This window comes from Papilio xuthus, unplaced genomic scaffold (genome assembly GCF_000836235.2).
Source record: "Papilio xuthus unplaced genomic scaffold, Pxut_1.1 DF827777.1, whole genome shotgun sequence".
In the NCBI taxonomy this organism is placed as follows: domain Eukaryota; kingdom Metazoa; phylum Arthropoda; class Insecta; order Lepidoptera; family Papilionidae; genus Papilio; species Papilio xuthus.
In genome coordinates, this window is record NW_013530872.1 from 6,030,771 (window position 1) to 6,051,231 (window position 20,461).

Genomic DNA, 20,461 nt, shown 5'->3' on the forward strand with positions numbered 1-20,461 from the left:
AAAAAACATTCTGTAAAGCTTCTTCACACATTCTGGTACTCCTCAGGGCTGAGTCCCCTTTGCCTTGGCATGCACATTAAAAAGCACCCTGCGACTGCATCTCATATTATGGTAAATTAATGACATTAGTTTCTTTAATATTTCTACGTATGGGGTTTGTTAATAACACGGTATAAAAAGGTAATTGAACTTTATTTCATAAATTATGTGGTATATTATACATTATCTTATCATATTTTTGGAAATATATTCTTCCATATCAACCCTTGAAATTCCGACTTTTGGTTGTCCTTCGAATATCGGAATGGCAGCAGCTTCCCAAGGCCACAAAACTCGACTAGCATACGTGGATAACATGTCTAAGCGTGCCTCTCCTAAAAGATGAAATTCGTTTTTTTGTTCTCTGTCTTTCCCTAACTTGAAATAATACTTGCATCCTTGACTTTTTGATATTTGTGCTTTCCAGGGGTCTAAAAAATACAAAAAGAATGTTGTTATAAAAAAAAAGTATGTTGATGATCAATACTTGACGTATTTTTACGGCTCACCTCTGATTTCTTTCATAAACAGCACTGATCCTACTACATAGTATTTCTCTTTACCACTGCTCCTCATCGGTACTTTAGTGGCGATAACTTTATTCCCTCTTTTCATAGTTCTATATTCTAAATTACACACAACAGATGCAAAGTTTTCCATGTTAAAGAATCTCTTACATCGAAGCGCTACATTGCTGGATTGTTTTTCCAAATCGCCAGAATACTTCTCTATAGCAGTGCAAAACAAATTGCATTGATTTATTCTAGAACAAAATTTAACAAAACTTAAAAGTGAAAAATCATCTGAGCTGTTTATTTATGTATTGGTACAGAAAATACATACCTGTCCGTTAATGACATATGTGAAATGTCAATACCACCAAGCATTAAAGCATCAATGACATGTATTGCTTTACTGAAATGTTGACTAAGTCCTTGTCCACAGTACTCCTTAGCAAGCTAAAAAAAACAATTAGGTACAAATTATAATGTACAACTTTAATATAAAAAGTTTTTATGTAATATTTTTGGTTAATATCACCCTGTCCTTTTCCCACCAATGTTAAATTGATACTGTGTATTTATTGACATTTTGTTTGTTTATTATATTAAATATAGTTTAAAACAAAGCGGAATCCATACCTCACCATAAAAAAGTGTTTTTGGAGGCAAAGTTATATAGGTCTGCAAATCACCAAGATTTCTCCAACCTGTTTTATCCAATTGAAACACTCTTTTACCTCCGCACCCTAAAATGAAGGCAATGATAAAAAGCGTCAATACAAGTTTTTTTATTATTAAAAATAATTATATCAAGCAGCTAAAATATAAGCCAACAAACAATTTATTTAAATAAAATTTAATAAATTACCTAAAAACATTTTCGTGTCGTTACTGTTTTTTTCGCTGCTCAAAAATGTAAAATGCCAGTCATAGACATTACTCAGTATTCCTATATCAGATATCTTCTCTAAGTACGCTGGCTGTTTGCTCAACACAACACTTTTGAATGAATGCGCATTAGGCGCATCCGAAGTGCGCTTGTCCATACCATTTAATATTCTCATCATTGTTTCGTCAGGGTTCAATCTTTCTGGCTGGGTCCTTACTTTATCTGGCAACTAAAATAAGTTTCAAAACTATATTTCACATTATTATGACTAGCATTGACTGCCAGTGGAGAATATAAAAAAGTGACCTATAATTTTTCCATTTAAACTTGTAATAATTAAAATTGTTACCTAAAAATTTATAGAGATGCATACAATAAACTTACTTGCCACAGTTTCAAACATTCAGATCTCATGGTCGCTTGACTATTTTCTACTAAATTTTTGTCTTTGCTAAATGCAGCTATTTTGAGTAGGTTCTCAATTTGATTCTCCCCAAGCCTGTCAAGAAAATAATAATTAGTCTAAATAAACGTTACATATTATACAATTAGCATAATTAAAGATTAAAAGAAGTAAGTCTTTTTGAATTTGAAATCCAATTTTTCATTGTTTGAATATTTCGCGTTCATAAAGTTCAATATAAAGAAAGCATATAAGAATTATGTATAAAGAAAAAGATTGGAGAAGTTACTTGTATTAAGTACGAACATGCAGTTGCTTTTGTAAATATATTCAAAGAACTCCGTGTCTTCTTGCAGTACAGATAGGGGGACAAGCGATGTGATGTCTTTCTCCTTGTCCAGCTCTCTCCACAGCATGGAGTTGACTGAGAACAGATGCTGTTCCACTGACTCCGTGCCCGACTTCTTCCATTTACATACTAAGTATCTTTCTGAATTAGCAGGTCTTGAAGTAACCGGCTTATGGATAGACACTAAAATAAAATGTATTCATGCTTAAAAATTTAATTTTAAAAAATGTTGAAGACAAGACAGACAAAGGTGACAATTTGGCCGCCCGCGATAAGTAGCCTACGTTCTACATATATGACAAATTTCAGTGAGATCCATTAACTCGTTCTGGAGACACATACATCATTCCATACATCTAAAACTATCCAATAAAAATAAGAATTTCAACCAGCAACATATATTTTGTTTCAGTTCAAAATTACCTTTTTCGAAGCATCGGTACATAATATAAATGAGGCTAACGCTAAATTGCGTGAATACATCGAACAGTTTCACCACAAAATTGCCGCCTGTCCTCACGAGCATCAAGGCAGCGATACATTGGCACAAATAAAGCTGCTTAGAGAGGATCTCTTGTATATTTTCTTGCCCTTCTACAGAAAATCCCTGCAAAAAAATCATTATCAATACAAACGTAATTAAAAGTAATATTTAACTTTAAAAAAAAGAATCCGACATGCTTACATGCTTCAATGAGTTTGGAATGAGATGGTTGGTTTAAGTGGAATTAAAAGGTTGAATTTTTGGTTTATTACAAAAAACATTGACTTACACCATCAGCCATAAGAAAATGTACGCCTTGATCATCTGTTTGACTCAGGACGAAATCTTTTAATGACGTCAGATTGGCTGGATCAAAAATATTACCGTCTTCTTTAACGCCATAATAAGGATTGAACGTCTCAGGCGTACCGGCGTAAAAATCCGACAGTTTGAAGTCTTTTGTCCCTTTCAATGTAAAACCGAAACCTAAAATACAGATAAAGTCAACATGTTTTTATCTAATAATGATAAATAACTATAAAAATTAGTATATCATTTAGTTGTCACAATATAACTGGCTTGTTTTGCTATTGAATGAATCTTGTTGATAATTACCGCCCTATATTCATTTATTTGTTCAAATTGTCCTATAAAGCAAACCCATCAAAACATATCTGTCATACAACTATATCAAACATTTACTGTCAAACACTTGTATACCCTAACCAAGAACATAAAAATCATGACCTAGGGTGCTTGCTTCTTTACTATAACAGTTTTTAATGTATGCAACAAAATTAGTTTTTCCATATTTTTTCGTTGTAGAGCTGTTTGTTTTTTTATAGACTATAACATATTGTTAACCCTATTCTCTTTGAATAACATTATGTTTTTGTGCATGAATTTCAGAAATGGACACAAAAATACCAAAATCAAACATACCGTTAGATGGCCAGTAATATCAACTTATTATTATTACTAACAGTAAATTAAAATCTAATATATATTTACAATGAATTGTTTCATAAAAATATTTTTTATCATAAAAGAAAAATAAAATAAACCATGATTCTGCTGTTTACAATTTGCCAGTTGTTTATACAATACTATAGCAAGTGATTTTACAGTCTGGCCTTATTTACAATTTTATGGTGACATTTACAAATTTATAATATTTTAATTCTCAAAATAACCATCTAGTTCAAATGATATTCAACAAGTCAAACTAGTTAGCATTTACTTTCTAAAAAACTATAATATTCTACTATTTATTGACTTACACAGAACCATATAGTCTATTGTTGGAAACGGCATGTGGCCCGTCATTGTTATCATGGACCTTAGCAAAACAACAATACCAGAGTTTATTTTTTGCAATACATTTGTCTACCTTTATAATCTTGTATTAAGAAAGATAGTAAAAAATCTTTAATTATATGCCCAGTAGACATGTTTGAATCAGCTCTAAACTGATTCAAAAATTCAGCTTAAATAGGACTTAAAAAGTCGAGCTGATCAAAATTGCCAGCTCATCTTTATAACAGACATGATTTGTTGTAATAACTGTTTAAAACACATTTCATGGCACCATTAACAATTATAAACCTAATTTATTTATTAAAACATAATGCAGCATTACCTTTAGCACGCCAGCCTTTTCGATATAGAACATATTCAGAGAAACCTCCAGGACCAGCACAAACATCAGCAAAATACAGCAAATCTTTGTTACCAACTGCCGGTTCTCCAGTCAATTTTGTGGGTTTGGTGAACATGAAATCAAATACTGCATCCATGTTGGCCATTTTAACAGCTGCACGGTTCAAAAAGATGACAGCACCAATTGTTTCATACGGATTACTACGGAATCGTGCATGTTTTAAGTCTTGATAATCCAAATTGTTGAAGATAGTCTGAATATTAAAATTAGTTATATTACCAACATTTAATAATTAAGCAGATAACTTTTGAAAACATAATTTTTGGCACATTATTAAAACCTTAAAAACTCAATATATATAAAAGAATAAAAGGTTATACCTTAGATTTTAAAATGCCTTGCAATATGCGTGGTTCCACAAAGTTGGTTTCATCCTCAATTGTCAATTTTTTAGGACCAATTTGTAGCCATTCTTGTAAGACAGCACCAGAAAGGGGTTCTGACGGTGATGATGGCAACCATAGCTAGAATTGTAACATTGATTGAAATAAAGTAAAAAGAGAAAACTTTGTACTTTTAGGTAAGTTGCAAATGAGACTTACTACTTCTTCCACAGCTGATGGAGAACGAGCAGTGTCTGGTGACCATTGAAAATCTTTTGGTGCCTCTCCAACAACAGAAGCTTGAAACCCCAGACCTCTTTTACCCTTTTGTGTTGATGCCTCTATGGGCTCCACCCTACCATGTTCAAATTTACCAAGACCTTTACCAGGTTTAAAACCCATATTGCTCATCATGCGTTTTGATTTCTCTGAATATTTTCCACTATCAATAATTTCTGAATGATCAGAATTTTTGTTATAAAAAGTATTATCATTGGCACTTGCAAAACTCGGCCTTCCATCAACATTCTCATTGTCAGTATCAACACTGTCAAAACCAGGTCTGAAGTCATCATATTGTTCATTAGGAGATGAACAATTTTCACTCAAGCTGCTTCTACTTAATCTTAAATTGCCTTCTGGACTCTGCTCTGTATAATTCTTTTTCATAAGTTTCTTTCCGGTGGCTTGTGAGTGATCATATGCATCTGGAGTTTCATCATCATCATCGGAATCTGGTAGAACTAAAAAAAGATATTAAATAAATTGGAAGTTTCTTTTAATTCCATGTTTTATTTTATACCTATCAAATGGTGAAGCATTCTGAAACTCAGTGGAATCTAACCTGAACCATGCGAAGTGGTGGATGATGCTCCAAAAGTATCAGTTCTTGCACGTTTTGCAGGCACTGAACTGACATCACTGCTGGAATCATCATCTGAAGTAGGGTCTGTAAGAAGTTGTCATAGTTAAATGGAATACAGTAGACCAGTGGTAATCTGCCAAACCTTTGCAGGGCATTGTTGACCTGTCGAATTTATAGATTAAATAGTATTGTCGAATTTGTATCGTCTGGACGATTTTGCCTGAGAAAGGAAATAGGCTACTTTATAACATGAAAAAAGTGTTGTATGGGATTAAAAGAATTCTCATATTTACAGTAAGAAGCTTCAAACAATTTTTTTAATATAAATTATAATATATAATAATATAATTTGATACAAATTATTATGACTTTCAATGTTTGTAAAAAATATACCCTTAAGGGTGCAAAAAAGCAATAGGAGTAACAGTGGTAGAGCCCGCTTTAACATCTTAGCACGAATTGGCCTGGCTCGCCCGGTGAAATACCACGACCACACAGAAGACAGGCGTGAAGTGGAAGCAATTCCGCGTTTCGTCTGATGAGTGTGCGTCCCGGAGGCCTAATTTAGTCCTCTTTCCCTTCCCATCCTTTTCTTTATAAGGAAACGATGGGAAGTGGAAGTGGACTTTACGGATGAGAGGATGCATGGAAGGGGAAGATATTTTCTTTCTGTGCATCCTGGCAGCGCATATGCAATTGCGTATGTCTATGGGCAGCAGTCACTTCGCTATTTCAGCAATTTGAGGTGGCTGCTCGCTCGTTTGCCACCTTTTGATATAAAAAAAAAGGAGATGAAGGTTTGTAAGGTCTTGCAAGTTATAAGAAATTTTGTTGGTTCAATACATTTTGTTGTAATATTTTATTATTTTAAGTAAAATATTTAGCATTAGTCATTGAAAATGGCACCTAAAGACAGTATTTCACGCTGACAAAGTTTCAGGCACATCTAGTTATGAATAAATAAATTTATGAAAAACTAAAATGGACGTGTCAGATTACACCGCATAACCGTGTGTTCACTGTATTGCTTGTGAATAAAAATTTTCGTACACAACTAATGTTGTCACTTTTAATTTGGATTACAGATAAATGATTCCAAATATATTTCAATGGCATACATACTTAAGTAAATTTAGTCTTATTTATAATCACTTTATTAACATTTGCATCCTAACAATCACTTCATGTTTCATTTCGATCCAACCTCATATTGATTCCTTAACTTCAGCGGACATATTATCTTTTCAAAGTTTGATATTATCTTTAAAGTATAGTAACTAACATTGAGACACGAGAATTTTATATACATATAAGCTAATATTCTAAGCCCGTGTAAATGTTTAGTTCCAAACCTGAATTCATGGTTCGGATTGCCGGCTTGCTTCAATGTCTTTCTTTATATACGAGCAGTTAAGTTTCTTTAGAAAGTTTAGCTTTCAGTACTCTTCTGTATTTCAATTCAGAGTTATAAGATTAATTTACAACTTAAATTAAAATTGCAACTTCTCAAACATTATTATTTGGCGTGTTAGGTTGACAATCGACAATGGTTGAACCAGTGACCAGTGTTGCCATGCCAATGAAAATGTTTAACCGGCCCTGTATACATTGGGTAAAGAATCTATTTGAATAGAAAATATTTCAAGTTACAAAGTGGCCTTGTTTTAACGTTATTGAAATTTTTTGAAATTGGGTCAATTCTTTATTTTATATAAATATTTTTTTAAACACTAATTTTAGATAAGTTATATAAATAAATAAAAACTTTTTAATAAGCACAAATTAAAGATAAATGTAATTATTGGTAGTGCAAGTCATTGTTTGCAACTATCTATTTAAACTTATAGAAGAAACTTGTAAAGAAATGGTAACCATCCAGATGTTCTTTGGCTATAGTAATCTGCAAAACCTATTCACTGTATTTGTATCAGATGAGTCACTTGCTTTGGTCTCAGAGGATGTGGTGACATGTTAATAAAAGAAATATTCTGTATGTCAACATTTTATTTTCATTTACCAGTTCCTGCATTGCATAGAGTGTCAGACAAGTTTTGAATAAAAAAATTAAATCTTCGTCACTTATTTGTAAGAACTAATCAATTATATTTTTTCACAAAATATTCTATTTATTCTTAAAGCCAATGTCACTTGATTTCTTTGACATAGGCATCTAATTCAGCATCAAGTTGTTCAACAGTCGGTACAGGTTTCTTGCCTCGTGGGGCTCCACCCCCTGCCCCCCCACCACGACCTCCGCGTCTGGCGCCACCTCGTTGGCTTCCTGGACTGCGGTTGGCACCACCTCCTAAAATGAGTGAAGTAGAACAATGTTTAATAAAAAATCATTATGCCTTTCTCCACAAAGTATGTAAAGTTGCTAGTTAAAATGGTTGGGTGAATTGATCACATTTAAAAGTTTTGATTATTATGACTACTTTTTGAGAAAGTTAACAAATAAATACAAACCCCTATTTATGTTGCGTCTAGGTGCACCTCCTCCACCACCACCTACAGGTCGATTTCTTTCTTCAGTCCTAAATGTTGTAATTTCTGATGTGGCCAACTGTATGTTCATAGCCCGACCATCCAGTGGAACCCCATTGTATTGTTTCATGGCCTTTAAAGCATCAGCTCTCCGTTCAAACACCACATCAGCAGTACCTAAAACAAAATATATTTACATTTTGCACATTAAAAAAAAATGGGAAGAGTAATTAAATCTACCTAAACATTTTTCTACATAAATAATGAAAGTAAGAAAATCAGTTAAATACATATGCTCTAAAAACTTTAAAATTAATGCTTACCTAATGATCTACCAGATCTGTCATAGTGTACAGCAGCACTTTTGAGAATGCCAAATTCTGAGAATAGTTCTTGAATATCAGAGTCTGAGACCCCAAAATCCAAATTTGAAACTAATAGTTTAGTGGGGCCAGTGGTCAGAGGTGCACTCCTCTGTAGCTTCCTTTCATTGAAGTCATTGAACATATCATGTTTCCAAGTGCTGTTTACATCACCCTGAAATAGTTTTTCCTTCATAGATCATGCCAACTGGCCACTTGATGCCTCTGAGTACATACACTCAAAATACATGGCAAACATTAGTTGTACATGTCCTAATCAATAAAGTTACATAAATACAGCATGACATGAATAAATTTTAGACATATGTGGTACAAACAATGCATTGTTGGTTTAGTTGTAAAGACTATCACTTTCACACAACACTAGTACTGCAATTTTTGAACACATAATGTCCCACACGTGAAGCTACACGATCACACCCGTGTATATTGTCCATGGTGACTGCAATTTGAAGCAAAGTGCGCCAAACAAAAGTCGACACTGCAATTTGAAGCAAAGTGCTCCAAACAAAAGTAGATGTTGACAAGTCCCATTTTCTTAACGGTATGGTTCAGAAGGATTTCATATTGCTTTCAGATGAAGACGTTTGGCACCTCCAAAGATTCATTTAAATTACACAACAGGGTCCAATATTACTGTGCGGTGGACTTTACAGCAGATCCAAGATAGTTCAAGGATCTATTACATGTATAACGTACACTAATAAAATTAGAATACTGTACACACATCCAGTAAAAATATTACAGCGGAAAGTCTTATATTTGGTGAACTAGTTTAACAACAAATTCTAATTAGTTTAAACGACATAAAGGAGGGTATAATTATATGCAGTCGCTGCAAGATTCCAGCTTAACGTTGCTAGATGATAAATACGCCATGCATTCGACGCGCCATTTTCCACATTTGTCCGCCATTTGTAATTCAAGATCATCAAGTATTTTCATTTACCCTTGTGTAATTAGTTGACTTGGTTACTCCTCCACGATTTCTGCCTCGTAATACACCTCCGGCGCGATTACTTCGAAAGCTACCTCCTGCACCACGACCTGGTTTTTTTACTTCAAATTTTCGGCCTGCTCCACCACCACCTCTGCCTTTATTTGCTTTAATTATATCGTCCAAAGCCATATCAATTCTATCAACCATTTTGAAAAAAAAACTATATTTTATGGACAATTGTACCTACAAACGTACTCTTTATGGAGTATTATTAAAATTATTAAAACAAAAGAGTAACCAACTTGTTTGTCTTTTAAGCACGACAAAATGGATGCTAAACGGAAGCGGAATAGAAGCAAAGAGATTGAGGAGCAAGCCAAAGAGTATAAAGGGGAATAAACTCAAAGAAGAATAAAAATATTTTCGTAAGATTTTCAAAGTAGATGTAACTCCGTAGATGTACCTGAGTTATGGTAAAGTAAAATCTCACTCAACTAGGCAGTTATTCGATTTCACCCGTTTTGTCCTACAAAGCCAACCTACCCCACTCTTTGCCTGGCCGGCTTACTTTCTTTTTTTCTGTATCTGTCAATGTAAAACAGACAGACATACCGATACAGTGCGAAATGTCAATGTAAACCGTCAATCATTCGTGCTATAATTAATGATAAAAGCTAAGGCGGTGAAGAAATTAATTGGAATAAAATAATATCAATTACATACATACATGTACGAATACCTACAAAGTGATAAAAATGGCATTAAATAAATTCATGCACCCGAGAAACATATACCGAACACCCCCTGATTTTGTGAAATTATACAAAGAGTTTGAAGATTTCTCTACAGTTGCTAAAATGGTGCTAAAACGTTTTTGTTGTACGAATTTAATATTATAGGTAACTTTTAATATTTATAATTATATCATATATCGTGTCTTCAGGATGTTACAGGAAAAGTTAGCATTGATTTTAAGGATACAAGAGCTCTGAGGATTTTGACAAAATGTTTATTAAAATCTGACTTTGATTTGGATGTTGTGATACCGGAAGATAGATTGGTGCCGACTCTTCCATTGCGCCTCAATTATATTTTATGGATTGAAGATTTAATGATTTCGATTCACAAGGAACATATTACTGGTTTAGATATAGGTATGTTGAATAACACATATTGTTTCTTTTTAATATTATAAGTGTTTTCAGTACTTATAATTATTTATTTACTATTTAAGTAGTAGACATACTATTTACTGACTTTCTGGAGAATTGTGTGTTTTTATTATTGTATCAGGTACAGGAGCTTGTGCTATATACCCATTATTAGCAGCTAATAAAAATAAATGGCATATGGTTGGAACAGAAAAGGATGAAGATAGTTTGAAAATGGCCTTGGACAACATAGAAAGAAATAATTTACAACATCTAATTAAATGTAAGTAAAACAATAAAAATAATTTTAATATCAATTTTAACTAGCTGGTGCGGTGATTCTGTCTATGCAGAATTAAAAACAAACTTCTTGTTGATGTTCTACATCTAGGCCGAATTTCAACATGATTCATGCAGACATTCCATCTATGAAACATCCATCTCATTGCACTTATATTATTAATAAGATAGAATTTTTTGATAAATTGAAAAAAAAAATAAGATTATTTCAGTTCAAAATGGATTAAAATGAAGAATTAAAAATAATTACAGTAAAGAAGAATATAACTGCTTCATTGATTGAACATTTGTTTGAGGAGGACAATGATTTGAGATTTGACTTTTGTATGTGCAATCCTCCATTCTATAGCAATGTACAAGAGGTACTGGAATCACGAAGCTCTGCAAGGTAAGAATCTAAGAGTATTTAGTAATCCCCATTAAATTTAAAATATATCCCACAACTACAAATATATTTAATAAACGCAACATATCCAGCGTTGCTAGATATTTCTGTCTATGATTAGTTTGCTTTTTTTATTGTAAAATTTAATCCCCATAAATTTGTTGATCATGCTAAACTGTAAGAGTATGCTTTATTTGTAATAGATAAAATATAATAATCTCTTTTTCTATGATAGGATACTCTGAAATTTATTAAAAAAAATAAAACCTACAACAAAATGTGTTTTTCCTTAGACCACCTCCTAAAAATGCATTTACGGGATCACCCCAAGAACTGATTACTGAAGGTGGAGAGTTGGAGTTCTGTAGAAAGTTGATCAAAGAAAGTGCCAAATTTAAAAATCATATCCTGTAAGTAAGAATGACATTGTATTTTTCTTCATAAATTTTTCACCCAGTGTTACTTTTCTGTGGATTTTTTGTTCATTTGGATAGACTAAAAAAAGTATTCCATTTTTTTGTTTTTATAGTATATTTACAACAATGATTGGACACAAATACAACATGAAAGAAATTTTGCTGGATCTTAAAGCTGAAGGAATTAACCATACTACTACAGAATTTTGCCAAGGCCGTGTTACTCGATGGGCCATAGCTTGGACCTATCAAGACTATGATCTGTACAATTTAGGTAAGAATATTAAAAAAAAATTAAAATTAGAATATTGATGCAAAGAAACAAATAAAACCTGTTTTAACCAAATAAAATACTAACTTCTCAAAATAAAAAAAGTTCATTCCTTAACTGTTGTTGGTGTGTTTTTAATGCTGATCTTTATGACATCTAAGAACTGTTCATTTGAAAATTTGTTGTCAATTGTGTAACAAGGAATGTGCTTTCCAATTTCAGTACCACCAAGAGATAAGGCTAGGAAAAAAAGTATTCCAATAACATTTGTTCTGCCTGAAATACCAAATCTACCATATGATGTAGAACATACAACTGAAAAAGTTCAACAGTTGTTTGATAGCCTTAATATCCAATACAAAATTATTACAAAAAGACGAAACGAAACAGTACTGAACTTCAATGCATTAACAAATACATGGACAAACCAAAGACGTAAGAGAAGACTTTTGAAGAAAATAGAAGAAACTGTATCTAAAAAACAAAAATTAGAAAATCAAGAAAAATGTGAAAAAAGTACTCCAGATTCAAGCATTGATGAAAAATCAAATGTACTTAATGAAACCATGGATTTAGCAACAGCTTGTAGCACAGCATTAATTGATCAGACAGACACTGTAACTAATAAAGACACTGAAAAACCAATACTGCAGGGAATTTTTAAAGTAAGTAATAAGGCAAAAACAGTTGTATTTGAAATGGAATATCTTGAAGGCAGTGCTGGAAAAGAAGGGGTTCATCAAATATTGCAATATATTAAAAACAATTGGAAGTAAAAACTGTATTTTTTCTTACACCCTAATCTATATTATAAACGTAGAATAATTCACTTAATATGAATGCAAGAATATTAAACAAGAAGGTATATGTATCTAAATGGAAATCAGTCGTCTCTGACTCCTTTGGGCTGCATGTTTCATTTCATTAAAATATATTAGACAGTTTTAACACCTTATTTATTATGGACAATCGCATTTACTTCTCATTTTTTTAATTTGACTTGTTATTGTCTCCTCTGTTTTATATGCTCTTTGATAGGGTAACGTGCTGTCAAAATACCAAAATTTCGCGCGTTGTTTATGGAATGCGGAACGTGTTTTCCCGTAAATAACGTTCCTGAAATATTATTTTACACAGTTTAATGTACATATGTAACTAAGCTTGCTAATGTGTTCTTTAAAAAAATCACAGAAATATTCTATCCTTAAAATGTATTGATACAAAATTAATTTCAATTGTAATCACAATGAGCTCTGGGAATGTAAGGCAAGATAATTTTGAACCTAATTCGTTTGGTAAGTTTAATTTTTATTGTATGGCTATGTTTAATTTTCTAGGCTGATGAGAAATCGCTAAATTCTTATCATTTACAGTTCGGAAAGCAACGAAAGGTAAAATGTCTGAGGATAGTGCAGAACATTTAACTGTTAAAAAACGGTCTAAGCCAAACAGCAAAAGCGAAGACAACAAACCTAGGTTTGTATCAACTATTATTTCTACAAATTTTTAAACCTATGTACATTGCTGTACTAAGTATATTCAGTAAAGTAAATAAACTAATGCCGAAAGTCACTAACCATATGTATTATAACAGCAAAACTGGAAAAACGACTGAAGTAGAAACCGATCCAACTGTATTGCAGAGACGTCAAAAACAAATTGACTATGGAAAGAATACTGTTGGATATCATAATTACATTAAAGAAGTTCCCATGTAAGTATTAATATTATAAACATGTATCATACATTATGTTTGCATTAATTAAAGTGATCCCTTAATCTAATTTCTTAAATTTCAGAGAAACACGTGGAAAAGAGGATCCAAAAACGCCTGATAAATATACAAAATACAGTCGTAGGTCATGGGATGCACAAATTAAATTATGGAGGATCAAATTACATAAGTATGATCCAAATGCAAATAGCAATACTGAAGAAGTTGAATCAATTAAATGTAAATATGATTATGAATCTGATTGAAATTTGATCCTCTACTGTGAGTTTCCACTACCTAAACACTTGTATGAAAAATTATTGTTATCTCTATTTCATAAAAGAGAATAAGAGAGATGACAATATGTTTTTAGTACTGGGGTTTCGGCAAGAGAAAGTATTAGACTGTATCTCAACAACACTATATGTGTAATGTATGCATGAGTTTCTTAGTTCATATGGAGTAAACATTTTTTTTGTAAAAGTTACAGCAGTGCAGAATCATGGTGAATAATGTATATTTTTTTACACTCAACTATGATTTTTTTTATGGGATAATTATGATTATTTTTCTTTCATACATTGACATATTTAATATGATTTTACATTGATACATTTAATATGATTTTATTTTGAGTTTGGGAAGTATATGCCGACTCTAGTATACAAAGATGTGTCTGTTATAATTATATAGCTTAAGGATTATTATTGAAATTAAGATTAATGTTAATATTATGTACCATTATACACTAGTATATTCTTTTGAATTAGCTATTGTGTATTTTAAAGATACAGTAGTTAATAGGAAACAAAGAAATACCAGATTTTTAAGATATCAAATACTAGCAAGGTAATAACTGTAGCCAATTAATATTATTTGATGTCTGATTTTTTTTCATGGATTGGCCACTGAAAAACTACTTAAACAGAAATTGAATAATACTGATCTAGAACTCATACTAAATTATTTTATAGATTTACTTGAGTTTTTTAACTAGAAAATCCTTGGTTTATTTTCAAGTATATTTGTGTAAATAAATGTAATGTTGTAAGTGATTCTGTTCCTTTTTTTAACTATCCCAGATGGATATTATATAAAAAAACATAAAAACTAAACTAAGAAAAGTTAGTTATAGATGCAATAAAAAACCAAAATTGATGAAAGCAAGTTTATTTAAAATAAGTTAATACAATTATGAAATCGGCAGATCCACTCTGGTTAAAATATCACGAGCTTGTTTAACAATTGGGTTATTTTTGTTTTCTGTCACCAATGCATACAATTTATCCATGTATTCTTCAATATTTGCTTCAGTTGCACCACTTGCTCCACCTGCGATATATGCAATTTATGAAAAAAGTTAATAATAGAAACAAAATCACAATCGAGAAGGCAACTTTAAGACTTAAACTATGCATTAAAACAATCTAAACATGCATTATAACTGTGGGTTTCCACAGCAGGGACATTGTTTTGACATCCCTCATTGCCCATAGACAAATGAATTCGTAGAAACAGATAGCAAAATATTTTATGTGTCAGTACAAGTGTGATGGCAGTCAAAACCCAGAATAAAATATGGAAAAAACCTGGCTTTAGTTTCTTTCTCTAAAAAGTTGATACCTAGGTCTACATATTGTTGGGGCTTTTACTCTACTTTCACAATAAACTTTGATTAGTTATGAAAGTTTTAGTACTTGTTAGTGGTAACGCAAGTGACTGTAGGGCGTGTACTAGGGCTGCGACAAGCGCCCGCCGATGTGCGACAAGTGCAGCCGTGCGCTCCGCTGCTGCAGTTGTCTCGGCGCGCAGTCGCGTTGTCGCTGCACTTACTTCCTCTGCATGTCTTTGAAGTATTGCATTCTGAGATACAATAATAAAATACGTAACTAATGGACTTATTGTTGCTAATATAAAAAGTTTTAGTTGTCGTTCGCGACTTTGTCTGTGCGGAATGTATTGTGTTCTACATATATCCAAAATTTCAAAGCTAAAGTTTTCTGAAGTGGCAGATAGGGCAAGTTATAAGAACTTTGAACCTCAATCATAATAATAACTTAGCTACAAATAACAATTCTCACCTGTTGTTCATAATCAGAGTTTGCTTTTCTGAGCTGCCTTAGTTCTGATTCCCTCAGTTTATTGTGTTGAAGGAATTGATCGGTGAAAATAGGTATATCTGTGTCACCACCATGCAAATCATCAACCTTTAAAAGAATAACAATGTATAAGAACCTTGACATAAATGACTTGTTAATAAATTTATATCTAAAATAACAAGTAAAAGTTAGTCAAACCAGAAACTTACAATCACAAAGTTATGTTTTTACTCTAAAATGTAAGCTCAAACTTACCATTGCTGGAGTAATGCATGGCTTAGGCCTTGGTGGTGTTGGCTGTCTTGCAACAACAGGAACATTTTGTGTTAGTACAACTTGTTCAGCAGTAGGTTGAGGTGCAACTACAAAATTATTTCAAAATTGAGATTACTCTTTTACTTAATTATATATAATTTTTTTTTATTATACATTACCAGGAGGTATGTTCTGTTGATTTGTTTCACTAGGCAGATTATGTTTAATTTTTTTTGTAGCAATCACAGGATCTTTTTGCTCCATTTGTTGTTTATGGAATTCTTTATATGAGTCTGTTTTTTTATATTCAGCCCATTCCTTAATGTATCTGAAAATGGAGGAAATATTATAATTTTTTTTCTAGATTACGTGCATTAGAAAACCTTTTATTTTTAATCTAACCGTTCTTTGTCTTGATCTGCAGCATCGAGATAATGCTGTTTCTCTTCAGTGGGCAATTTACTCCATTCACTGGCTAACTGGCGCGTTAGCTCTGCAAAACCTAGTTCTGGTTGTTCAGCTCTCAGTTGGTCCCTGCGCTCATTTAGAAACCTAACATAGCCTGTAACATAATACTTTGCCCTTTTTAGCAGTTTACGTATAGATATAAAACTACTACTTGACTAAAATTATGATAAAAATAAATAATTAAGATTTATGAAATATTAAATCCATTTTCTTACCAGTGAGTGGTTGCCTTGGAGCTGTAACATCGCGTGGAACCTTAGGTTTACGTTTTTTTGGCTTCTTCGGAGATGGTTTTTGTGGATCTTTTACAATAGCTGCATTTGATCCAGGCTCGGGATCGTTTTCAGTGTTTGAAGGAGGAATCGTCGATTGTGGTGGTTCTTGTTCGATGCATGTTTTTGTTGTATCTTCAGTTTTGATAATTTGCAACTCAGACGACTGTGTAGGCTCTGACTCCATTGTTTTTAATATTAAATTATCAGGCGTCTTGTCTTACTAATTCATTAATAACGAAAGGTAAGGATAAATATTAGGCCTAACTTTATATGACAGATAACAACTTAATGACATTTTTCGTTTTTCTATTACCAATGTTGCTGTGTTAACTCTTGATGGAAAGTAAAATGAATCTATTCAATTAATTATTAAATTATACTTATTGGAAATGCTATAAAATTCTTTCGGTGATATTCATTATAGAAAAAAAAATTCCAAGTAAGGTAAACAATTAAGATTATTTTACATGGAAAGAAGGTTTTTCCTCAATGCGACTTTTATAGAAAAAAAATATTTGGCAACACAGTTGAAGCAATCTGACGTGAATCTGACATATTTGTCTCATATGTTAAAATAAAAAAAAAAAGTTGAAATTCTGTCAGGTTACTTCGGTTTGCATTTGATTTTTCAATCGCATTTATTAATTTGAGACATATAAGCCAAAAGGAAATAGTAATTGTAACAGTTACTTTCTACAGCATAGATTAAAGTCTGTCTGTATAACTATGTAATTTATAATTTGAGCAGATACATACTATCATGGTAAGAATGTAGTTTATGAGAAATAATTTATAGTTTAACTACTATTGTAATTGAAAAATACGTAGTTCCTAATTCATAAATATAATAATTGCAGGATAATTTTGGGGTCGATGAGGCATTAGCCTCATTAGAGATGTTGATGTGTGAATTTTTCGCACCATCTACAAATAATTTTCGGAAAAGAGAGATAGAGAGCATGCTTGAAAATTTTTCCAATGGAAGGGGTTCTTGGAAACATTGCTTGTTATTCCTCCAGAAGTCTCAGAACCAATATGTGCAAATGTTTATTTTAACTACTTTGGAGGTAAGAAATTGTAAACAGCCCATTATCTAGGTCATTAGTCTATTTTATTCTATTCATATTTTTTACGTTTGCCAAAAGTAAATGAATTTTTATTGCCTATAGTTGATTATTAATTTCTTTTTTTGTTGTTTGCATTTACATAGTCAATGAACAATGTGTATTTTTCTGTATCTTAAAGTTATTGATAATATTGGTTTCAGAATATAATAAACAAACTATGGATCAGTCTGGCGGAGAATGAAAGAACAGAAATAAGGTTGACACTATGGAATGAACTAATGGCTAAGCATGAAGTGATGCTGTACTTTATCAGGAACAAACTAGCTTCTCTGATGATTGCAATTGCTCGATATGATTGGCCCCATGAGTATCCTGACTTCTTTAGCAATATTGTTGAGGTATGTATTAAGTAAAGTGTTGGAATTTTATAAGGTCTATAAGCCTGCCAAAATTAAGAATATCCATGTATAAATTTTTTTATTGTCAAATTTGTTAATGCACAGTTTTTTAAGGAATCATTGTCAAGATATCCTTATCTCTATAGAGGGTCGGCACTGTGTATTATAAAAACTAGCAATTTCACTGGTATAGTGCCATTCATCTGTTGTTAAAGGGTAGTTTAGTTAGTAGTATAACATTATTTGTTGGTAAAATAACATTATTCTTCGAGTTTTTAAATACAAATTCTTATATTTGCAGCTGTTAAGAAGTGATGGTCACCGTTGCCTGCTGGGTTTAATCCTGGCGCAAACAGCGAGTGAGGAGCTAGGCGCGGCACGTGACACTGGTGTGCTGTTGCCCTCAAACCGTCGTACGCAATTAGAGCGACTAATGCTTAAGGGAATGCCACAAATGCTATCAGCTCTTAGCGGTAAATTTAATTTCTCATTTTTAGAGTCCCATACCTCAAAAGGAAAAATATGGAACCTGTATAGGATCACTTTATTGTCCATCCGTCTGTCTGTCAGTACCCTTTTGACATTTATGTTAGAGTAGTTTTTATTTTTTAGACATACAAAACTTTATGTATTTTTTAGATATACTGGAAAAGAATGCGCAAAAGGAAGGCCAGTCAAATCCTCCACCATCACCCACCAGTGGTTTTCCACAAACATCTGCATTGCCTGATTTATTGGCTAATGCACATGATGTATGTGCTTCTGACAAGTATGTATTTCTTTTTTCTAGGAAAATAATTGTATTATCTTTTTTATTTTTTAATTGTTAATATAAAAATATGTAAATAGCCAAAAAAAAATAGTTTACAAATTTACAAATTAATTTTTTCAGAGCTCTAAATATGGAAGTAGTTGTAAAATGTTTGACAACATTACAACATTTATTCTCGTGGCTGCCGCTATCGTCTCACGTACCAGCTTCACTGGTTACAACAGTGTTTTATTGGGGCAGTATCGCAACACAGACCCAAGTAAGTGGGTAATTTTTAAAATACTTCTGTGTTTTTTAATTTAGTGAATTATAATCCTATTCCTTTCCTTTAGTGAGCAATAACGTTATTCAATTATTCTCAATAAACAACAGTATCACATTTTTAAACAAGTTTCGAAATATTTTACTTCATATTTTATAGTGCAATTGTAATTTGTATTTTCTTGAAGAAAATGAGTGGTCTGACTTTCTTTTTTGTAGAGCTGTTTAGATCAGCACAGTCACGATAACAGATAGTAAGGGTAACATGTACAGGCAGCTGCATAAATATGTGAATAAGTTTATGAACCTTTGTAGATGTATACATATTTATACAGCTGACTGTACCTTGTATGTTAGAGTGGAGAGGCAGCGCTGGCGGGTCTAGGCGGGGTGTGTGAACTGCTGTACCGACGGTATGCGCCGCCATCCTCCGCGGCGACCGCGCTGCGTCTGCACCACTGCTCACTGCGGCTGCTGCGACATCTGACGCACGCCTCCCATCACTCACTATACCAGGCGCATCATGAGTATGTACATTATGCAAGTACAGTGCGGCTATAGATGGTCTACAGCCTGGTATGGATTGTTATGGCTTACTGGCGTCAAGTAGTGTTTATATTATGCCAGTTGTATGACAGTGCTGATTTTGAGCGCTACTGGCCTTATAGTATGATTTAAACCATTGTAAAGCAAGAGAGTTACTAGTGAAATGGATATTTTAAATAATTATGTTTTTTCGTTATGTTGCATTGCATTAGTGTTTATCTTTCAGCTATTTAAACAAATTAGCGGAATTCCTGAAGCTTTTTGTCTCATTACACTTCAAGAGGCTGGAGGCTGAGCCCGAGTTTGATGCTATTGAATTTTTGTCTTACTTATTCCAGTATACATTCCAGGTACCAATTGTTGTACAAACTATGTTTTTTTCCATTGTATTATATAAGACTTAATATCTTATATTAATATTAGTTTCTCACTTTCAGGTTCCCACTTGTACTATTTTTGTTAACTGCTTAGATATATGGATACAATTTATTGACATTTTAAAACCCGAGGACACTGCCAAGTAAGTAGGCGTTTTTTCCTGATTGTAGCTTCCTTTTAATTTAATATGTTTGTGTTATTTTTCCTTATTAATTAAATTCAATAATTGTGTTTGTTAGATATTGGGAAGCTCTCCAAGCGCTTGTGAACGGCGTGCTCAACAAAATACAATTCCAGCACAACAAGGCTCAACTGCAACATCT

At 32.6% G+C, this 20,461-nt stretch overlaps 6 protein-coding genes across 7 annotated transcripts in view; 3 read left to right on the top strand and 3 right to left on the bottom strand.

Moving 5' to 3' along the window:
* Window positions 1-173: 173 nt before the first annotated feature.
* On the bottom strand, window positions 174-7,132 carry Cmtr1 (Cap methyltransferase 1). Its single transcript, XM_013309674.1, has 14 exons — window positions 6,928-7,132; window positions 5,555-5,659; window positions 4,930-5,453; window positions 4,708-4,851; window positions 4,307-4,580; window positions 2,957-3,153; window positions 2,607-2,790; window positions 2,141-2,366; window positions 1,816-1,930; window positions 1,411-1,660; window positions 1,182-1,288; window positions 883-998; window positions 549-802; window positions 174-470 (listed from the first exon to the last, which is right to left on the bottom strand). The coding sequence occupies exons 1-14, from the start codon at window positions 6,935-6,937 to the stop codon at window positions 223-225; spliced, it is 2,754 nt and encodes a 917-aa protein (XP_013165128.1). The 5' UTR covers window positions 6,938-7,132; the 3' UTR covers window positions 174-222.
* Window positions 7,133-7,561: 429 nt separating this feature from the next.
* Ref1 (RNA and export factor binding protein 1) lies at window positions 7,562-9,746 on the bottom strand. Its single transcript, XM_013309421.1, has 4 exons — window positions 9,392-9,746; window positions 8,383-8,596; window positions 8,042-8,236; window positions 7,562-7,880 (listed from the first exon to the last, which is right to left on the bottom strand). Exons 1-4 carry the CDS (start codon window positions 9,587-9,589, stop codon window positions 7,720-7,722), a joined length of 768 nt encoding a protein of 255 aa, XP_013164875.1. The 5' UTR covers window positions 9,590-9,746; the 3' UTR covers window positions 7,562-7,719.
* A 155-nt stretch (window positions 9,747-9,901) lies between these two features.
* Window positions 9,902-12,684, top strand: LOC106115835 (methyltransferase-like protein 16). Its single transcript, XM_013309418.1, has 7 exons — window positions 9,902-10,242; window positions 10,326-10,536; window positions 10,676-10,816; window positions 11,086-11,221; window positions 11,512-11,628; window positions 11,748-11,908; window positions 12,128-12,684. Exons 1-7 carry the CDS (start codon window positions 10,138-10,140, stop codon window positions 12,679-12,681), a joined length of 1,425 nt encoding a protein of 474 aa, XP_013164872.1. The 5' UTR covers window positions 9,902-10,137; the 3' UTR covers window positions 12,682-12,684.
* A 255-nt stretch (window positions 12,685-12,939) lies between these two features.
* Slbp (Stem-loop binding protein) lies at window positions 12,940-14,677 on the top strand. Its single transcript, XM_013309422.1, has 4 exons — window positions 12,940-13,200; window positions 13,279-13,381; window positions 13,500-13,619; window positions 13,705-14,677. Exons 1-4 carry the CDS (start codon window positions 13,152-13,154, stop codon window positions 13,883-13,885), a joined length of 453 nt encoding a protein of 150 aa, XP_013164876.1. The 5' UTR covers window positions 12,940-13,151; the 3' UTR covers window positions 13,886-14,677.
* Window positions 14,678-14,773: 96 nt separating this feature from the next.
* Hmg-2 (High mobility group protein 2) lies at window positions 14,774-17,030 on the bottom strand. Of its 2 annotated transcripts, none has more exons than XM_013309419.1 (7): window positions 16,657-17,030; window positions 16,376-16,535; window positions 16,153-16,301; window positions 15,974-16,080; window positions 15,701-15,826; window positions 15,317-15,482; window positions 14,774-14,951 (listed from the first exon to the last, which is right to left on the bottom strand). In XM_013309419.1, exons 1-7 carry the CDS (start codon window positions 16,898-16,900, stop codon window positions 14,812-14,814), a joined length of 1,092 nt encoding a protein of 363 aa, XP_013164873.1. In that variant the 5' UTR covers window positions 16,901-17,030; the 3' UTR covers window positions 14,774-14,811. The 2 variants fall into 2 exon arrangements, with proteins under 2 accessions (XP_013164873.1, XP_013164874.1); XM_013309420.1 differs by having other exon boundaries at window positions 14,833-14,951; window positions 15,317-15,465.
* A 263-nt stretch (window positions 17,031-17,293) lies between these two features.
* The window catches only part of ebo (exportin ellipsoid body open), a 5,486-nt gene continuing 2,318 nt past the window's right edge, over window positions 17,294-20,461 (top strand). The window contains exons 1-10 of the mRNA XM_013309006.1: window positions 17,294-17,479; window positions 17,574-17,783; window positions 17,984-18,181; window positions 18,483-18,654; window positions 18,821-18,950; window positions 19,074-19,212; window positions 19,572-19,741; window positions 19,987-20,110; window positions 20,198-20,280; window positions 20,378-20,458. Of these exons, the coding sequence (XP_013164460.1) occupies window positions 17,477-17,479; window positions 17,574-17,783; window positions 17,984-18,181; window positions 18,483-18,654; window positions 18,821-18,950; window positions 19,074-19,212; window positions 19,572-19,741; window positions 19,987-20,110; window positions 20,198-20,280; window positions 20,378-20,458 (1,310 nt within the window). The 5' untranslated portion in view covers window positions 17,294-17,476. The remainder of the gene's footprint in view (window positions 17,480-17,573; window positions 17,784-17,983; window positions 18,182-18,482; window positions 18,655-18,820; window positions 18,951-19,073; window positions 19,213-19,571; window positions 19,742-19,986; window positions 20,111-20,197; window positions 20,281-20,377; window positions 20,459-20,461) is intronic.